This window comes from Neofelis nebulosa, chromosome 9, assembly GCF_028018385.1.
Source record: "Neofelis nebulosa isolate mNeoNeb1 chromosome 9, mNeoNeb1.pri, whole genome shotgun sequence".
In the NCBI taxonomy this organism is placed as follows: Eukaryota; Metazoa; Chordata; class Mammalia; order Carnivora; family Felidae; genus Neofelis; species Neofelis nebulosa.
The window spans coordinates 137,266,152-137,284,015 of record NC_080790.1 but is presented as its reverse complement, the minus strand read 5'-3'; the positions used below and the strand labels follow the sequence as shown (position 1 = coordinate 137,284,015).

The 17,864-nt window shown below is 54.9% G+C and overlaps 1 protein-coding gene across 8 annotated transcripts in view; it reads left to right on the top strand.

Annotated features, from left to right (window-relative positions):
* LOC131486016 (uncharacterized) overlaps positions 1-16,393 on the top strand; it is a 30,550-nt gene extending 14,157 nt beyond the window's left edge. For 2 of the 8 annotated variants that reach the window (XR_009249140.1, XM_058686095.1), the window contains 2 exons: positions 9,477-9,602; positions 15,839-16,393. Coding sequence is in view for 6 of the 8 variants with exons in the window: in XM_058686095.1 (XP_058542078.1) it covers positions 9,477-9,602; positions 15,839-15,890 (178 nt within the window). In the remaining 2 variants the exon portion in view is untranslated. Of the gene's footprint in view, positions 1-2,185; positions 5,228-9,476; positions 9,603-10,307; positions 10,473-10,501; positions 10,933-15,838 lie in introns of those variants that run through there. The other 6 variants (XR_009249139.1, XM_058686097.1, XM_058686096.1 and 3 more) reach the window with 5 other exon arrangements.
* Positions 16,394-17,864: the final 1,471 nt, after the last annotated feature.

Genomic DNA, 17,864 nt, shown 5'->3' with positions numbered 1-17,864 from the left:
TTTTTGGACTAGATTCTGCATTAGTAATGCACTTTCTTTGCAAGATGCATTTTAATCAGCAAATGAACATTTAACAAAACACTGCATTTTAGAGCCCCAGTCCTGTACGGTTACAAATACATTTCGGTACGCATTCCGCACGGGCTCCTGGAGCAGCAGGACTGCACTGAAATACTGTTCCATCTCGCACTTAGGGCCGAGGTCGAGCAAATGGATCTGGGCAGAAAATGCTGTTTAAAATGCATTACGTGCATGACTTTAAAAAGTGCTTGCTGCAGAGTGAATTTCAAAAAGGAGCAAGCCAGTGATGAACGACCTCGTGTTGTTAGCAGGCTAAGGAGCGAGGGGCTCTGTCTGTCTGCCGGTAAATAAAGTGTGGTCATATGTCACCTTCGCGCTCTGCCGGAGGGAGGCTCCTCAACCTGTCGGACGGGAAAGCGCGGTTCCCAGGCCATCAGGGCATCATACAATAAGGTTCTGATTGGGATGAATTGTGGAGAACATTGTCTTCAGCCCCTTAAAGGATTGTCCTGTGGAACGGGCACTGAGATGTATTTTATGTGGCTGCAGAGGCCAAAATCATAAGCTATGGGTAGTAGTTACAACAGGCAGATTTCAGCTCAACCCCAGGAAGAATATTCTAACAATTAGGGCCCTGAAATGGAACGGCTGTCAGGAAGCAGTTGGCTCTTTGTCAGAAGCGGTGTTAAATCAAAGGACAGATGAGCACATATTGGAGATGTTTTCCATGGGACTCATGAGCCGGGCAGAGTTGGAACTTGATGCGTGCCAAAGTTCTTTTCAACTCGGATTCTGATTCCATGAGAGGCATTTGGAGACCTTGGGAGAGGGGCTGGGGGCTCTACTGATGGACATGCCCTTCCGAGTCTGCTTCTATTTTAGAAGCATTTGAAAGTGCGTGCGGCTCAGTGACAGGAAGGAATGTTCGGGTGGCAGTTTCGGGACATGAGCAAACAGGTGTATGGGATGGAAGCGGCCGTCCGCTGTGCACGGCTTTCATGGCCGGGTCCGGGCTCTGAGGCGCTTGGCTCCACAACTCACTTGTCGGAGCAAAGAAATGAGTGAAGTCTATTAACTGTACTCCTCCTCTGCCTCCCAGAGCCGTCCCGGAAATTAGGAATGAAATTGACTCTTCAGCCATGAGGAGTTGAGTCACTTCCGTGAGCGGGATGCTGTCGCAGGCACCGTGGGGGGGCGGGGGGGGACAGTAGTAATCGAGGATGAGCCGCGGTCTCACCCCCCCCGACACGCGTGCAGCGCGAGGTGCCCCCAAATTCTAAAAAGGGGGCTGCCAACAGGTGCCGAAATAACAAATCCTACACGAGGTACATAAGCTGCTGAGGGAAGAGGCTGAGGAAGTGTTTATGCGAGCAGAGGGGGAGTTCATCTGGTGGGTTTCTGAAAAAGGTGGGTTTTTTTTTTCCCCCCTCGTCTGACTTTGGAGATTTTCTTGTTTTGTAAGAAGCCGTGAGAGGCTGGCTCTCAGTCCATCTGTTCTGTGTGCCTACCGTGCACGAGCTGTCGCTCTGGGGGAGACCGAGATGGAGTACGGGGGTTCTCAAAAGGCTTGACAGGCTATTGTCACGGGTCCCCTAGACACCAACACAGCTTCCGAGATGAGACATGAGGTAAAAGATTGGTTCTGTTCTGCCAGGGGAGCGGGTATAGTCACGCTTGAACGTATTGTGTGGGTTTTTTTGTTTTTGTTTTTGTGGTTTTTTTTTTTGGACAACCGTTGGAAAGGACTGCTTGTCAAGATGGAGAGCTTTACAAACTTTCTTTTGGGTAGAAATGAATTCAGGGAGTTTAAAGTATCCCCCACCCCTGCCCCGTGGCAGTGAGCCGCAGAGGCTCAGGCCCGCTGAGAATCTGGTGCTGCCCCTCCCACCTGGCCCCCAAAGAGGTCTGGGTACAGTACAGAAGCATTTGGCTCATGTCTCTGGGGCGCTGTTTTGCTGTTATTCAGACTGCAGTGGTATCGATGGGCTCTCACCAGTACAAACCGTGACAGTCCCAAGCTCCTGATTTTGTGATTTGGGGGGAATGCCATCTGGAGCTTCAAGCAAATGATAGGGGGAAAGTAACCTTCTTTTTGACCCGTCGGGATTGTGTCCGGGCCATCGTTGGGGTTATGGCACCCTGTGTATGTCCTTTGTTTTTACAGGGAGCCAGGATCAGAAGTGAACCCTGTTCCCGTGTACAGAGCCGTTAGGAGGTGTCTTCCCAGAGTGGCCTTGCCGTCCCTTGGGTTTGTGCTCTACCAAGGTTCTCCCGCCAATCCAACACCCGCCCACCAGCCTCCCTGCCCACCCTCCTCTGCCACAGGAGCGATTTCTAGGCTCCTGATCCAACGGGAAGGGTCTGGAAGCTCCCTCATGGAGACAGAGCATAAGCTTGGGCCTGCAGGTTCTTGTTGGTCATGGTGCCTGCCTTGCCCTGCTTTGGCCCTAGCTCTCCGCTTCCGTATGGCCCCTGGTTCGCACTCTGGACTCTGGCCATTTGCCTGGCCTTCGTCCTGTCGAAATCGGGTCGGGTTCTGCCCATCTGCCCACCCCCAACTGACACTGTAGCTCGTCTGGTTGTTTCCCACGGCCGGCTGACACCTCAGTGTCCCAAGTCGCCCGCAGTCCGGGCGGTTCTGGTCTCAGACGTGCCCCCTGCCCTGCACACCAGGCTCGTCCTGTGGCTGGTGGGCTGCTGCTTGCAGAGGACTGGGCCACCCGGAACGTCCTCCGGTGCGTGGTTTTACCTTGCGTCCCGCTCTCGTGGCCACCCCACCTCTTCCTCCAGCCAGCAGCACTGACACGGAGCCTCAACATTGTTTTTCTCCCATCCGCCGAGACTCTGACTCACCCCTTCAGACTTGGTGGGGGAGTGAGCAAGCGAGCAGCGAGCCCAGAGGGGAGAAACTCTTAGTTGGTGTCGTGGTTCAGGCTCACGCTCATAGAAACCCTTTCCGCTCGAGCTCTTCAAAATATGATTAGGCCAATTTTACACATCTAGTCACTGAGGCTCTGGCAGATTGGGACTGTTTCTATACGTGCGAAGTGAAGTGGGGAATTGAGGCAATTATCTTCAGGCAAATGGCTCTGGGCTCTGTAATCAGGCCGTCCTGGTAACGGGGGGAATCAGCCTCATTCACTGTAGCGCTGCTTTGAGTTCAAGAGGATTCGAGGCATTGTTTGTTGTTTGAGCCGGGCTTTGTTTCTCCAAAAGGCGGTCGGTCGGTCTGGTGAAGCTGCATCCGGCCCGGCACAGGTGTCGGGGTGTGTGGCTCCCTTTGGTTTTGCGGGGCGCCGTTGCCCAGGCGGACGTGGGGGAGAGTGATGCGGCGCTGCATGCAATCCACGGCTCCCACCTCCGCTTCCTGTGGGGGCGGCCCCGGGTTCGCCTTGTCTTTTCTCCCCGGCCCTTCCCTCCTCCCGAGACACGCGGCCCCGGCGATCTCCAGGCCCGTCCCCGTGCGGGGACCGTACAGATTCCAGGGGGGCCCACGGTTGGGACACCACGCCGCACGTGCTAAAGGCAGTGTCCTAAAACTCGGGAGAATAACACAGCAGAAGTGAGCAAAATCAGAAGCGAAAACTCCTAGCCCGGCCGTGGCGTCTCCCCCTTCCACTCATGGTTTTGGCTGCAGATCATTGTCCGTTGGGAGTTTTTCCCTTTGCTGGTCTAGACGCGGCCTCACGGCCAGCCGTCTCTTCCCCCACGGAACGAGAGAAGACTCGTGTTTTTCCAACGCACAGGGGTCTCTTTTGCTTTGAGGCCAGTGCAGACTTCAATCCCAATTGCCCTTGAGAACAGTCCTTGTCATTAGGAAGCTAACCAGCAGGTAACCCGGGCCGCGTGGGGCCTGCTGGGTGACACGGGGCGCAGGGCCCTGGCCAGGGAGCCCGGACGGAAGATCCGTGTCCGTCCGCCTCTCACATCTCCCTCACCCACACTTGTGCTTAGAGTCCGACAAGAGGATGTCATTAATAAACACGCCAGCAAGGAGACAGTGGGGCTTGAGATGGCCGTGGGAAAACACAGAGGAAGCAGAAAGGTGTTTTGTTTTTTTTTTTTCCGATTGTCGGAAACCTTCATCTTTGTCGCTTTGAAATTTCCTGATGTTGCTTAATTAGTTAAACCTAAAACTTCCTGTCCACACTTGAGATAAGAGGGTTTTGAAAAACATCCAGCCAGACTATTGTGGCATAATGTGGCTTGTGTGTTTTGTTTTTTTTTTAAAGCTGATAGCTAGTGTATTCCTGCTCCGTTTGTTAGATCGTAACATCTTTCCCCAGTGTTTTACTGTGATTGGTTTACAGCCTTAATGATCATCGTTTTATACTGTATTTTAAGATCTGCTGGGGCAAATGCCTTCTTACGGCAGGCATACTATCTCAGAACCCTCTGATAGTTTTGCCCATTTATTTTCCTCTAGAATTTAAGAACCATTTTTATCAAGTTCTGTAATGACCTTGGTGATATTTTGACTGGAATTGCATTCACTCTATAAATTAAGTGGGGGAAGACTGTCATCTTTTCTGCATTTAGCCTTAGGCCCCAGTATGACCTCACTCTTCATTTACTTGAGTTTCTGTCTCTCTCATTAAGGATTTGTGTTTTCTTGACATGATTCTGGTACATCACATGTAGAGTCTGAGATGTGAAAATATATCCTGTATCTCCCAAGCATTTGCTACTTGTGTTGCCATTGTGAAAGGGCTCTCTTTTTTTATTATATTTTTGGGCTGTTTATTATGTGTTTATAGGGACAGTATTGATTTGGGGGCGTTTTTCTCAGATTCGGCGACTTTTAGAATTGGTTGGTTTATGAGGCAGCCAGCAGCCTGCTCAAGCAAACCCTCAGTGAAGGGTGCAGAGGATTTTGTCGAAGGGATTCCTGCGTGAGGGAGAGAGGTGAAGTCAGTGATCCTTCCTTCCTTCCTTCCTTCCTTCCTTCCTTCCTTCCTTCCTTCCTTCCTTCCTTCCTTCCAAGATTTTAAGGAATCTCTACACCCAAAGTGGGGCTTGAACTCCCACCCCAAGATCAAGAATCCCAGGCTTCCTGACTGAGCCAGTCAGGGGCCCCCCCCCCCCCCCGCAGACTGTTCTTGATAATGGAATCTACATAAGCTTCCTTCCTCTTGGTATTTCACTGTCCTCTCTTCTTGAATCACAATAGATAGTAATTTGAGTTTTTTGGTTTAAGATTTTTGAGAGTTTTTTAGTTTTTTTTTTTCTCAAAATTTTGTTTTCATTTCATTTTTTTAAACGATTTTACTTAATGTTAAAAAAAATAAGTTGGCAACCCCAGGTTGTCAGCTCACATTTCTTTGACATTTTAGCATTGTCTGAAATCTCTAAATCAGGAACTTCCAGCCCATGTCCTCTTTGTAATAGTTTAGTTTGTATAGTTTGTAATATTTGGTCATTTTGGGCTTTTTTTTAAAAGGTCTTTTAAAACGTGTATCATTTTTGAGAGAGAGAGGGAGGGAGGGAGGGAGGGAGGGAGGGGCAGGCTCCCGAAGCAGGCTCCAGGCTCTGAGCTGTCAGCACAGAGCCCGATGCGGGGCTCGAAGCCAGGAACCGCGAGGTCATGACCTGAGCCAAAGTCAGACGCCCAGCCGATTGAGCCACCCAGGCGCCCCTGGGCTTCTGTTTTTATTTAAAAATAAATTTGGTGTATTCTTCTGGTCAGTCATGTCATTTCGTCAGGTTGATGTTTTAGGTCTTCTCACCCTCCCTAGTGCCTCTCCGTGCTCTCTGACGGCCGAGTAGAGTCCTTCCTCCTTTACTAAAGAGGGGATGGGATGGGGACATCCTCATGGTGTTTCTTTTTTTAAAGGGGTTTTCTCTCAATGTCCTTTCTTTGACAGTATTTAGGTGACTTTTAAGAGGAAACAAGGTGGCATCTCCTGAGAGGGCCCCAACAGAGAGGCGGAGAGGGGTAAGAGGTGAGAAACCAGACTGGGGACCAGATGGGCCTGGATGTGCGTCTTGTACCCTTTGCTTCAGAGCTGACCAGTGGCATTAACCTGTCTGGCTTTTTGTCTCCTCAATTGCAAAAATGGCCTTTTAAAGGTCCCCAAACCCCTGCCTTCCAGGGTTACCGAGAGGATCGAATGAGGAAAAGAGATAGAGAGTGCCTAGCAGCGGGTCTGTAACAAGCAAACTCCGAACCAGTCGTTTGACTGGTGGCAGCTGTCACTGACCGTGGTGGTCGGGATGATGGTGGTGGCAAAGCTGGTGGCAAAGGCCAGTAGGCAGGAGAGCGATGGTAAAGATGGGAAGGAGCCCAGTGAGAAAGCACCTGCTGGAAAGTTGGAGAGGCCAATCACATCGGGTTTTGTCCATACACGTTTCCGGTTCCCCTGTGGTGGCTTCTGTACATGGTTTGAGGTCCAGAAAGGCACCGAGGACCTGCTACGGACACGCTGGGCACCAGGAATATGCTGGTGACCTGGATCAGACTCGTTCTCTCCACTTGGTGCACTCAGTGGGGGATCTGGAAATAATGAATCATCATATTAAGGAGAGTGTTGTTGCAGCCCAAGCTAAGGGCACTGGAAAAGAAACGTGTTTTCTTTTTTCAGAGTGTACGGGAGAGGAAGCTCTCCTAGATTTGGGCATGTCAGGGAATACTTCCCTGAGAAAATGATACGTGCACACTTGAGCCGTGAACTGAAGGATGAGCATGTGGCGGGGGGGGGGGGGGGGGGGTGCAGTTCCAGGGCGGGAATAGCGTGTCCGCGGGCCCTCTGCTGGGAGGGACCGAACGCGTGAGGGGAACCTGCAGAAGGTCAGCGCGAGCATGGGGTACAGAGTGAAGTGAGTCTGGGGGGTGAACAGGGGCTGCCATGTCGGGCCTCTGGCCCGCCAGGACGACGTGTAGTCTTGTGTGTTGAACGCCCTTAGGATGGTGGGAAACCCTTATCCTGATGGCCGGGAGGTGCCACAGTCAAGCCGTCTGTTTCAAAAAACTCTCTGGCCATGGGCTCGGGGGCTGGAATTTGAAGGAAGCTAGAGATGATGGGAGTAGTTGGGTCTGCGGAAGGTCGATGGTTCTATAAATGCATAAAACCAGTGGTAGTGAGAGTGGCCTTGAGAGTCACTTGGGAAGTTGACTAGCACGGCTTGGCAGCCGCATGGATTCAGGGAGTCTGCTGTGTGAGGAAGGATGCCTGGCCAGAACCAGAGGGAAGCCCGTGCCTTTCGCTGAAGGGGCAGGGGTGGGGAGTAGGGTGAGTTCTGTCCCTGGCTCGTTGAGTTAGAAGTGTGCCGCACGACCTGTGAGGAGGAATCCACCAGGCAGAAGGATGGGGCGGGTCTAGAGCCCCGGGGAGGCGCTGGAGTGGCGCGGAGGAGTCTAGTGGGAAGGGCAGTACAGGAGAGGCCCCCAAGTTGAGTTTCCAGCCAGAGTCATTGTGGATAGAAGCTGTCTGGTGCTGCGAGGGACTGGAGATCGAGTCGTAGCCCCTTGGTCGTTCAGGTGAGGAAACGGAGGCTCGGAGAAGGCGGCCCTGCTGGTTTGTGGCGGAAGCCCTCCTAGACTGGATTCTTCACCGTCCTGCTTCGGTCCCCGTGCGGCACACCAAGTGGAGTATCTTCACGGAGACACAGAACGTGAACCGAGGGCTCGGATGTCCACCCCCCTGATAGCAGAACTATTTTTTGTTAGCATCCGAACGGACAGTTCACAGCTTCGCCTTCTCCTCTTGATCACTTTAGAACTGACATTCTGCCGGCTCCTTATTAAAGAAAGAGCAAAGCAAGAGCTGGCTGGGAGTGGTTTCAAAGCTCGAAATAGAACTATACCATGCCCTTAATTCTCAAGCCTGGCAAGGCCCACACGGCAGCCGGGAAGGACTCGGGCAAGGTTAAAGCTAAGATCATTTGGCGACACTCTTTTCCTGCTGGTTATTCAAAAATTACTCAAAGGTGGTCCCCAGAATAGGGGGATTACGTACAAGAAAGGCAAATCCGTCGTTCTCAGGACCCTTTTTCAAGATGCCTCCTCTGTGAGACCGGTGAGGTGTCAGCAGCTTCTCCCGTCTGTTACTTTAAAAAAAAAAAAAAAAAAAGCAGTGTTTAATTACACGTGGAGCGTGTGGGTTCGGTTTATCATAAATAAGTTAATAATACAGACTGGGGCTAGGGCCAACGTCGGCTTTAATGGCCCGCCCCCACCGGCCATGGTCTCCATACTCCACCTCTCAAATTCCCCCGAGGCTATCAGCTTCACGTAGAAAAATGCCTCGTTGCAAAAAACACAAGTCACATTTCTGTCACTTGGCAGAGTCAGCTTGGAGGCCCTTGGTTGGTTCACCCAGGATCTCCCTTGTTCTTTCCAGTCGTCACCCTGTCATCCCTGGTCCCGGTAGGAGACCGTTGACAGTCACTTCCCAGTTGATGTCCACTTTGGCTTATTTCTCCTCGGTCCCCTGTCCTGGCACATACTTCTGGGCACACGTTTACAGGGGTTTCTCTAGGGTCAATCTTAAGCGGTAGGACTGGTAGGTCACGGGTAGACACGGAGCTTTGACTCAGTTTTCCCTTTAGTACAAGACTGCCAGTGTGTCCCCACCAGCAGTGTGTGTCTGTCCTCACACCACCCAGTTGCTCTGGCCAAGAGAGCAGTGACACCAGGTCTGTGGCCAGACCCCCTCCAATTTGGAGCCAGATCCTGGAGCTGTTTTCCTGAGGGCCATGACCTTGGCGGTTGAACTTCAGTGAGATAGATTTCCCAGACCTGCCACCAAGGGAGGTGGGGGGAGACCTCACTGAGGGAAACGAGGCGAGAGGCCGCCGAACAGGCTCTACGCCCAGTTTCTTCAAGTTCTTACGAAGGGGACGCAGTTCTCTGAGACACAGCATCGACACACCGCTCTTGCCGGTGTCCCCTCGGGAACTCTAAGCAGTGCTCTGATCACGTGATCATTTTGAACCTGCTTGGTAGACGTCCTCCCCCGATCCCTGATCTAGACAGTTTAGATTGGGAATGACCACAATTGAAAGAATGCTCTCCAGCCAGCCTTTGAGATCGAGGACCCTGTCCCCCGCCCTCCTTCCTGCCCGGCTCGTTGCCGGCATAGACGAGGTAGTCACAGCGCATAAGCAGAGTTCCCTTATGATTTATCATCCAACACGGACATTTTTGAGCGTGAAAAGCCGCGGTAACTGGAGGGAGTGCTGGCGTGACGGGTTAACCAGGGCTTCCCTGCAAACTGAGTTGTAGGGGCGTCCTAGGTTTTCTTAATAGTGATATTAGTATTGTTATTAATATGACAACATTGTTACATATATACATAAAATTAATGACATGATTAACATTGATATTACTTTTAGCATGTTTAAAAGAGTGACTTCCCATCTCCAACTAGTTTTAAAATAGGCTTCTCTCCGAAGAGAGAGAGGTCTGCTGTGGGAGCCCCTGTTAGTTAAACTGGTTGAACTCTCTGCATGAACAGGGAAATTTGCCCAACTGTGTTTCTGAAGTCGTGGTGGAAACGCAAGGAAAAGAGCAAACTGGGGAGAAAGAAAACAGGAACTTTCTCTGAGACCTTTCCCTGGGGGTTTCTGACCGGAGAGCCGAGGTAAGTGACCACATGGTTGTTGGCGGCTTGGTTCAGCATCAGCGGCCAGGACTCTGGGCCCCTCCTCCCCGCTCCCCCCCCCCCCCAACCCACGCACTCCATGCCGAGGGCCCAGTGTACCCTCTCTAGCAGGGCCATTGGAAGTGCCCAACACATGGCTTGCCTGGAACAGAGAAGGTGGGAGGTGGCCTGGAGTGTGGAGGGAATGGCCATTTTTAGGCAGAGAATGTAGTCAAAAACTCTCTGACTTCAAAAGTACTATAGAAATTAGAAAAAAATCTATAGTCCTTTAGAAGTATTGAGATCCTTGCTCAAACTTCAGTTGTTTCCATACTAGCTAGATGATTTTTGCCTTATTCCCGTTCTATAGCTACGCTTCACGGGGTTCTTTAAACCAACTTGCTGTATTTATGTAAATGAATTTAGTTTTAAAGGAAAATTATCCCAATATCACTTGGCTTCTGGCTAAGAATTTTTTAAATGCGCAAGGAGATAAATGCATAGCTCTTAAAATGGACAGCATTGGCTCTTGGCCCCTTGGAATCCCCTCGGCACCGCCTTTGTCCGGGGCGGCCCTGTCTTCCCCGCAGCATGCAGTGAGGGGCTGAGTCCGTTCATCCACCGGGGAGAATCCCCGACTGGACCCTAGCGAAGATAGCATGACAGGTGGACCTCCTGTCTTGTGTGCCGTATTCTTGCCAACAGACGTTTGCCATCGAGGGGGACGGAGATTTCGACCCTGGTATCTAGTAAGGCAACTCCTGGCTGAGGAGTTGGTGGGAAGGAAGCATTCTGCTTCCAACCCGCTGAAGCCTGTTGAGCTCCGACAGGACTGAATTACTTGGGGCATATTTTCTTTCCATGACATTTGCCGTCACCTCACGTGTTTTTGTTTGCAGACGCAGCCAAGAAACAGGCTTATCGGTGAGGCTTTAACCCATGCCCTTGGCCTCCGCAGAGCTCTGTCCCAAACAACGGGAGCGCGAGCCCAGGCACCTTCCGCTTCCTGCCGACGGGCCTCGCAGGGGCCCACCCACTCCCCCGCTTTGTGCTGAGGCCTTTTCTCTCATGAGGGGCTTTTCCGGGGATTTGGGGCGGGGGGGAGGTGGCTCTTTTCTCCCATCATGTGCTTGGCTCTTGAGTGGATGCCAGAAAATGCCAGAAAAGAGCCTGTGCCTAAAAGTACAGATCCAGAAGTGGGGTAGGATACGCTTTTCAGACAGGTCAAAGGCAAGCAAAACTAGGCTAATACGTACACGATAAAAGGAACACGTTCGAGGCACGCGTGTGATAAACCGGAGATTTGTGGCTCTGCTCCTTTGGCACAGAAGGTGGGCGAGGGCGGGGGAGAAAGGCCGTCCAGTAGATGCGGTTCCCGGCTGTGTCTTGCTTAGGTTGGCTCATTGTGTGCTTGTAAGTCCTAAATTTAAAAAGTATGTGTTGAGACGGTCTCCATGGGTCAATGGAATGGGACAGTTGAAATGAATCCAGGGCATGCGGGGAGGGGACCCGTCGTGTCCCGGCCGAGGACGTGGTTTTCGGGCCAGGCTGTGACCGGCCGGCGCACCGGGGCTCCGCTCCCCGCCTGCCCTTTCTTTCATACCAAGTGAGAAGTGTTCCTGGCACGTGCTAGGTTCTCAGCAGTTTGTTGGGGTTTTTTCCACACATGTGTTGTGAATATGCGTTGGGTATTTTTGAACATCGAATTCAAATTTTGTTGCGTTTTGGTTGACTCTTTTCTCACGTGCATACTTTTAAACTTGTCAGCCTGTCGTTACGGAGGTTTCCAAGCGTGCAGAGGTGGAGGTGAGACCCCGGGTAGGTCTGCTGCCTCCTTCACCCCTCCGTCGTCTCTGGGTGTCTTTTTAAGGCCTGGCCCGGAAATCCTACCGTTGCACCAGCTCTTTCTGGACTCTTCTGGGGTCTGGAAGCCAGTGTCTTCCCCGCAAGGAGAGCAAGTCAGGTAGCTGAGCCTGCTCCCCGGCCCTCCCCCGACCCCCGAGGCACTCCATCCCTGCACGGATCTAGGGCACCCTCGCGAGGGGAGGAGACGCCAACCCCTGGAGCCCCAGGAACCTCCTGGAGCCACCGCCCCTCTCCTGGGTCCCCCGGTAGAGGCCCCTACATTGATCGCTGGACACTTTTCCGATTCCCAAAGTAGCGCAGACCCGTTTTTGGTGACCAGGCAAATCCCGGCTCTGCTCTTTCTAAAAGAATGCGCATTTGGAACATACAGAGCCCAAATCAGTGTGATGTCAGTTGTCACTGTCCGTGTGGAAAGATTTTGCCACGGCCAGCTGCCGGGCCTCTTCGCGCTGTATTAATAGCAGGGCCGTGGGGCCCGATGGGGTCGGAAGCCAGGGAGAGGGGAGGGACAGCTGTGGCGGACATCACACCACGCTCCAGGCATGTGCTCCCGTGTCACGGGCACACAGATGGCCCACACCTTGCCCTGCCGCTCAAAGCCCCCCCAGGCCTGTGCCTGTCTTCTCCTTGTAGGGTCAGGAATGGGCTCCGGCGGACGGTGCACTTGACAGAGGAGCCAAATTAAGATGGGCACGATTGGAACAGAGGGTTCGGGTGGCCCCGTGTTGTTCTGGGTCAACTTACGCTTTTACTGGAAGCACAGGCATGTGCCGGCCGAACGAGGCGGTGGTATTTAAACAGCTGGGGGTATTGGGTTCTATATGCCAAGGCTGGACAGATATTTTTAAATGTCACAGGCCAAATGGAACCTGCGCTGGCACCGGCCAGAGGGGCAGGGGGATTTGGAGGACATCGCACCACCGTGGCTGGATATGGTCCGGAGAGCGGGGGGAGGATTAGTGCCTGGGAAGAAGCCCAGCGCGTGAGGTTCAGCGACGACAGAGCGGGAGGGTCATTTGAGTAAGCGGTAGGCGCCTGGCGGGTGGGGTCAGGGGCAGGCGGACATGTGTGGAAACGCCAAGGACTCGTCCAGAGCTGGGAGGTCAGCAGGGTGGAGCCCCCGAGCTCACGGGGGAACGGGCAGGGGAATCAACCCTGTGGTCAAGGTTCCTGGCTTTGGTGTCCTACAGAACTGAGTGTTGACCTCAGCACCCCAGTGCCCGCCCCACTCCCTTGGGGCAACTCATTGATCTGCCCGGGTGGTTTTCCCCCCGCGAGTCGGAGGGAAGGGACCAGGGCTCCTGGAGGATTAAGCTGGACGAGTTAGCTACCTGACGCTCAGGAGCAAAAGCCCGTAAATGGTGGCTGCTGTTGTTACTAGCAAACGCGAATCTGTGGAAAACCGCCATCGTGGAATGGCTTGGAAACCGCCCTCCAGGCCCATCCCGCCCGGACACATGTTGAGTTTCAACTGCACAGAGTATTGTCTTTGACGTCGGAGTCCTGGTAGCCGCCAACGTTTGGATACCAGGAGATGCTACCAAAACTTTTGGAGAGTTGACTTCTCCCGGCCTGTGGGAGCCTCGGGTCGGCCAGGACTGGTCCGCCGGCAGCCGTAACCGAGGGGCGGCTGCCCCCTGTCGGCGAGCTGCCGACCACGCCGGGTGCCACCTGGCCCCATCACTCACCTCTGAGCAGGGCCTGGCCTCTGTAGGCATTTGCACTTGCTGTCTCTGCAGTCAAGTGGAGCTATTATTATCTCAGAAGGGGCGAGGGCCGTCAGAATTAGCCACTGACTTGCTGGCTGGGGCCTCCTTGACTTTGCCCTGACATTGGTCTTGGGAGACCTGGGCTCACGGAAGAGCACTGGGTGGCCCGGCCTGGGACGGGGGAAGCAAAGGAAGGGGCAGCGGGCTTTCACGAAGGCCCCTGCCAGGCCCCCGGAGGCAGCTCGCTGCCCGCTTTTCTCCCCGTGGCCCCTTAGTAACCTGAGCAGAAACACAACAGGGTTAGGCCAGTTACTGTGGTGATGCCAACGCCCTTGTGGCTCTGGGCCTCTCGGTCACGAGGATGGGGCTTGGGAAGGCTCGAGGGGGCCAGGGTGGGTCTGGAACCTGGATGTGGCTTCTTAGCACTGGGAAGGGAAGGCTAAGGGGGCGTTCGGTTGCGGGGGGGCGGGGGGGAGTCTTGGGGCCCTCAAGTTCATCCCTGTTGCTGTGCAGAATCTCTTGCTTGTCCTGTGTGGTTCAGACTCCCTCTTCCTTGTGCAGGCCCCTGGGAAGACCCCGTGGCACCAGTGACCCAGCTGGGCCTCCGGGGCCACCTGTATGAGGGCTTGGGGGACCCTCCTCTTCTGAGGAGTCTTCCCTGTGTACACACAGCCAGGCTCGCACTCGGAGAAGCCCTTCCTCCTGGTCTGTTTGCTCCTTCGCTGGACTTCCTCTTTCCCAGATGTTTGGGAAATACGTTGATTTCATCTTCCTGGCGATTTTACAGGGAACCTGAGGTTCAGGGAGGTCAAATAACTTGTGCAGGGCCATCCAGGCAGACAGTAGTAGAGTCTGGGTCTGAACTCCAGAGTCCACCTTCTAAACCACTGCCTTTGAATGCTGCTTGGGAGATACGGGGGTGCTCCAGGGAGGAGTCTGGGATGACGCTTGGGCTGAGGCAGGAGCCCTCCCTGGAGCCAGTTGGGGGTAGGCCCTGGGTCGCGGAGAGCGGGCCGTGGGCTCCGGGGACAGAGGGACGCCAGCCCGGCTGCAGGAGTTGAGAGGGAGGCGAGCGGGGGTGGGTGAGGGCGTGTGGAGTGCCGAGGAGTCTAAGCCGTGGTCCGAATCCACATCTTCTAATGCTTTTTCCTGCTACCCCGTGGAAGAGGGGTTGGCAGAGGCAGAGGAGTGGCTGGGAGACCAGCTGGTCTCGAGGAGGCCCGGCTGGACCCGCCAGTGGTCGTGATGAGTGTGTTTGCGATGCATTTGGGAGGCTCGCGGCCCCGGCCTGTGGATGTGCCACAGGTCAAAGGCCACTCTAATTTGACCAGGGTCTGAGCTGGGTTAGCTGGGGCCTGCTTCCTGAGGTGGCCCAATCTGGGGAAGGCTTTCCCTCTGAGGCCCCTCTCTTGACCATGTAGAGGAGGGTCTCGGGTACTTCTGGAATAGTCCTCAGCCTCTGGTGAGAGCTGGTTCCTTCCAGCCTGGAGCAGACATGGCCTCAGGGCAAGGCAGCCTTGGAGAGCCGACGGGCGTGGGTGGTAGGGGGGATGTCATGGTTAGGAAGACCAGCCACAGGCCAGAAGGACACCAGTGTGCGTGTGGTGACCCGATTTCCAGCAGTGCCTTCCCTCTCACCAGCACTTCTGGAAGGAGCAGTAGGACCTGTTGATACGGTGTCATAGGGGTTTTCTGATTGTAACTTTCTGGAGGACAGTGAGCCTTGAGAGGTCTGTGCCTGAAGCCCCTCCTCAGGCCCATGATGAAAATGGGCAGCTGGATTGGGTGTGTGGGTGGCCCATGCTCCCTGTGGGTGCACCGTGAAGGGGTCTTGTGGACACCCCTAGGTTCTCCTGCAGCCCCGCCCTTGTCCTCTCTTTGGGTGAGGGACGTTTCTGGGGGCTCAGGGGGTGGCACAAAGTGCCCCAGTCCCTCACCACTAGGTGGCGCAGCTGCAGTGATGATGTTGACGGGGCTTTCGATGCCCCTTAGGAGGATCCCTGGGTGGGGGTTCCTGTGGTCCCCTTGGCCCTGGACGCTTCCTGGACCTGCTCTGGACCTGGCCGTGTGGTCTCGGGTAAGTGACAGCACCTGCATGGCTTTCCGGAACGACAGTTGGGTCCGGAGATGATGGCTTTCCATCAGCACAGTCATTTCGCGGTGCATGAGGCCCCAGATCCAACCGCCTCATTCCCTCTGTTCCCCAGCCTCTGTCCCTGCTCTGCGGCGTCATCGGGACCGCCGTGGTTCTGTCTCCTTCCTAAAGGCTTCCGTGAGCTTGACTTCTTGTGGTCTGTTCTTACCGGCCAAGGCTCTGAAGTCAACTCTGAGCCGGCGATTGGTCCAAGGTCCCACCAGAAGGCCTTGGAGATCGTGACTCCCAGCCGATCTCATTAAGCGCCGGGTCTCTCTCATCAGAAGAGGGGCCACACTTCCAGAACCATTCTGCTTCTCTCCAGCCCACAACAGACAACAGTCCGAAGATGGCCCCTCAATAGGGGTTGTGCTGATGGCTGTTCTTCGGAAGAGAGACATCAAGCTGAAGAGCCACCCGAGTGTGGCCGTGGGATGTCGTCGTGTGTGTGCACGCGTGTCTGTGTGTCTGGTTTGTTCGTCCTGTTAACCCTTCCTTCCCCCTCTTCTCATCCTTTCCGTCCCCAGCCTCTTTGTTCTCGGGTGTCCTCGGAGCCTCCAGCAGCCGTGTCCCCGCTAAAGCTCTGGCAGCACTGTGTGTCGATGCTCCTTGAAGCTTCAGCCTCTTCTTGATGGGAATTTAACCTTTGCTCTGAAGCGAGGTTTTGCTAAGAGACACGGGTCTGTACAAACGAGGTGAGATCAGCCTTCGCCTCTTACCAGAACCGTTGTTCGGAAGGGTTTCTGTGCCTCATCGTCTGCAGATGTCACTTGGGAGTTGAGTCCTGGTTAGCTTTGAGGAACAGCCCAGCAAGGGGGCCCCTCCCAGACACCTTGCCCGAGCTTACTTTGGGTTCACCCCCAGGCTTCTTGATTAACTCACGGTGGCGGCTCCCCGCACGCCCCCCCCCCCCCCAACAGCCACCTGAGCTGAGAGGACTTTTACCGGGTTACCGCCGAGCTGTATCAGGTGAAAGCGGGAACCTCCAGACCATCTGTTGTTAAAGAAAAATTAATAACGGAACACGTATAGAGCAAACACTTTGTACTGCTGCATAATAAATGTGGAATGCAGTGACCTTGGTTAGGTTTGTAGCCTTCTGCCCTCCCCCAACCCCCCCCCCTCCCCCCGGGGAGGAGAACTCGGGAGCCCCAAGCCCCCGACAGGGCCCCTGTCCTGGCCACGCGGGGATGTCCTCTTCAAGCTCTGGCCACATTCAGAATTTTCCGTCTGCTCCGCGCCACGGCGAACATTCCAGGCGACACGTCCACTCCCGCTGGTGTTTCTGATCCGCCAGTGCCGTCAGGCCAGAACCTCCGGAGGCTGTGGGCCCCAGAGGAGGACACGGGAGGGTGCGGGCCGAGGGCAGAAGGCAGGCGGTGCTCCCGCGGTCTCCCATGGCCGAGAAGGACCAGCCTCGTGCTCGGCTCAGGAGCCAGCTGACAGCCCCTTTCTGATTTGCAGCTTTTGTTCAGAACTGGGCGGGGGGCCCCCCATCGTCGTAGCACTCGAGTTAGGCAGTCGTTCACAGACTCTTCTCCTGGGGCCCCATGCACGACAGCACCACGGCACGTGCCTGCCACTCAAACCAAGGTAGCGACAGAACCTTCGGGGAGAAGCCTTCAGAAGATGAAATGTTGAGGCCGGCTGTCAGCGCGTGAGGCCACGACAGAGCTGTGATGAAGTTCTTTTCCCTGGTGCTCAGAGCCTGCCACCAAGGCCCCGGCAAACCCACGTTCGAAGGCCGTTTCTTCAAAGTAAACAGCGCTGCCTTTGAACCGGGAAGGGAAGCCGGCTGGAAGGCAGGTCCCCGTGTGCGTGTTTGAGCGGGATCCGCGAGGAAAGGTGTCACGCGGGTCTTTGGCTTATGGGCCGCATAAGCCCTTGGGGTGCAGAGAGGGGCCGCCGGAGTCCTGTGACATCTTTGTCCATCTGGGAGCACCCTAGGTTCCGACGTGGGGCAGGGCCGGGAGGAGGGGCGGCAGGAGCCCCCGGGGCCACGCGATGAAGTCAGGGAAGGGTGTGTGAGGCACAGCCCTGGGTGGGAGGTGATGATGCGGGTCCTTCCGGAGGGCCCCCCCCAATCCTGTTGTGCTCAATTCAGAGGGTTGGGTGGAGGCTTTCCTGAAAGGCTCGGAGGAGTGCTGCACCCACGGGCTGTGCGGTCAGGAGGCGAGACACGGGGAGCCACACAAGGGAAAGGCCACGCTGTCTGCCTGCCCACCCCCCCCGCAGAGGCCCAACTCCACCGGCGGGTCCCTCACGTGGTGGCCAGAGGCCACTGACCGTGTTGTTCTGCTCCAAGCCTCCGGTGGCTACTTGGAATACAACCCCGCTCTGAGCTTGGCCTTGACCACCTGCGTTGCCCCCACATGCCCCACATGCCGTTTGGCCCCAGCTGCCTGAAGACCCGGACCTGGGCCTGCTCCTCCTCTCCTTGGGGTCTGCCTCCCTCTCACCCTGGCTTCCCGCCTGCAGGGAGCACCCCCTGCCATCCAGCTGTCACTGGCATCACAGCCCCTGTCGTCTCTGTCCCTTTGCCAGTAATGTGTT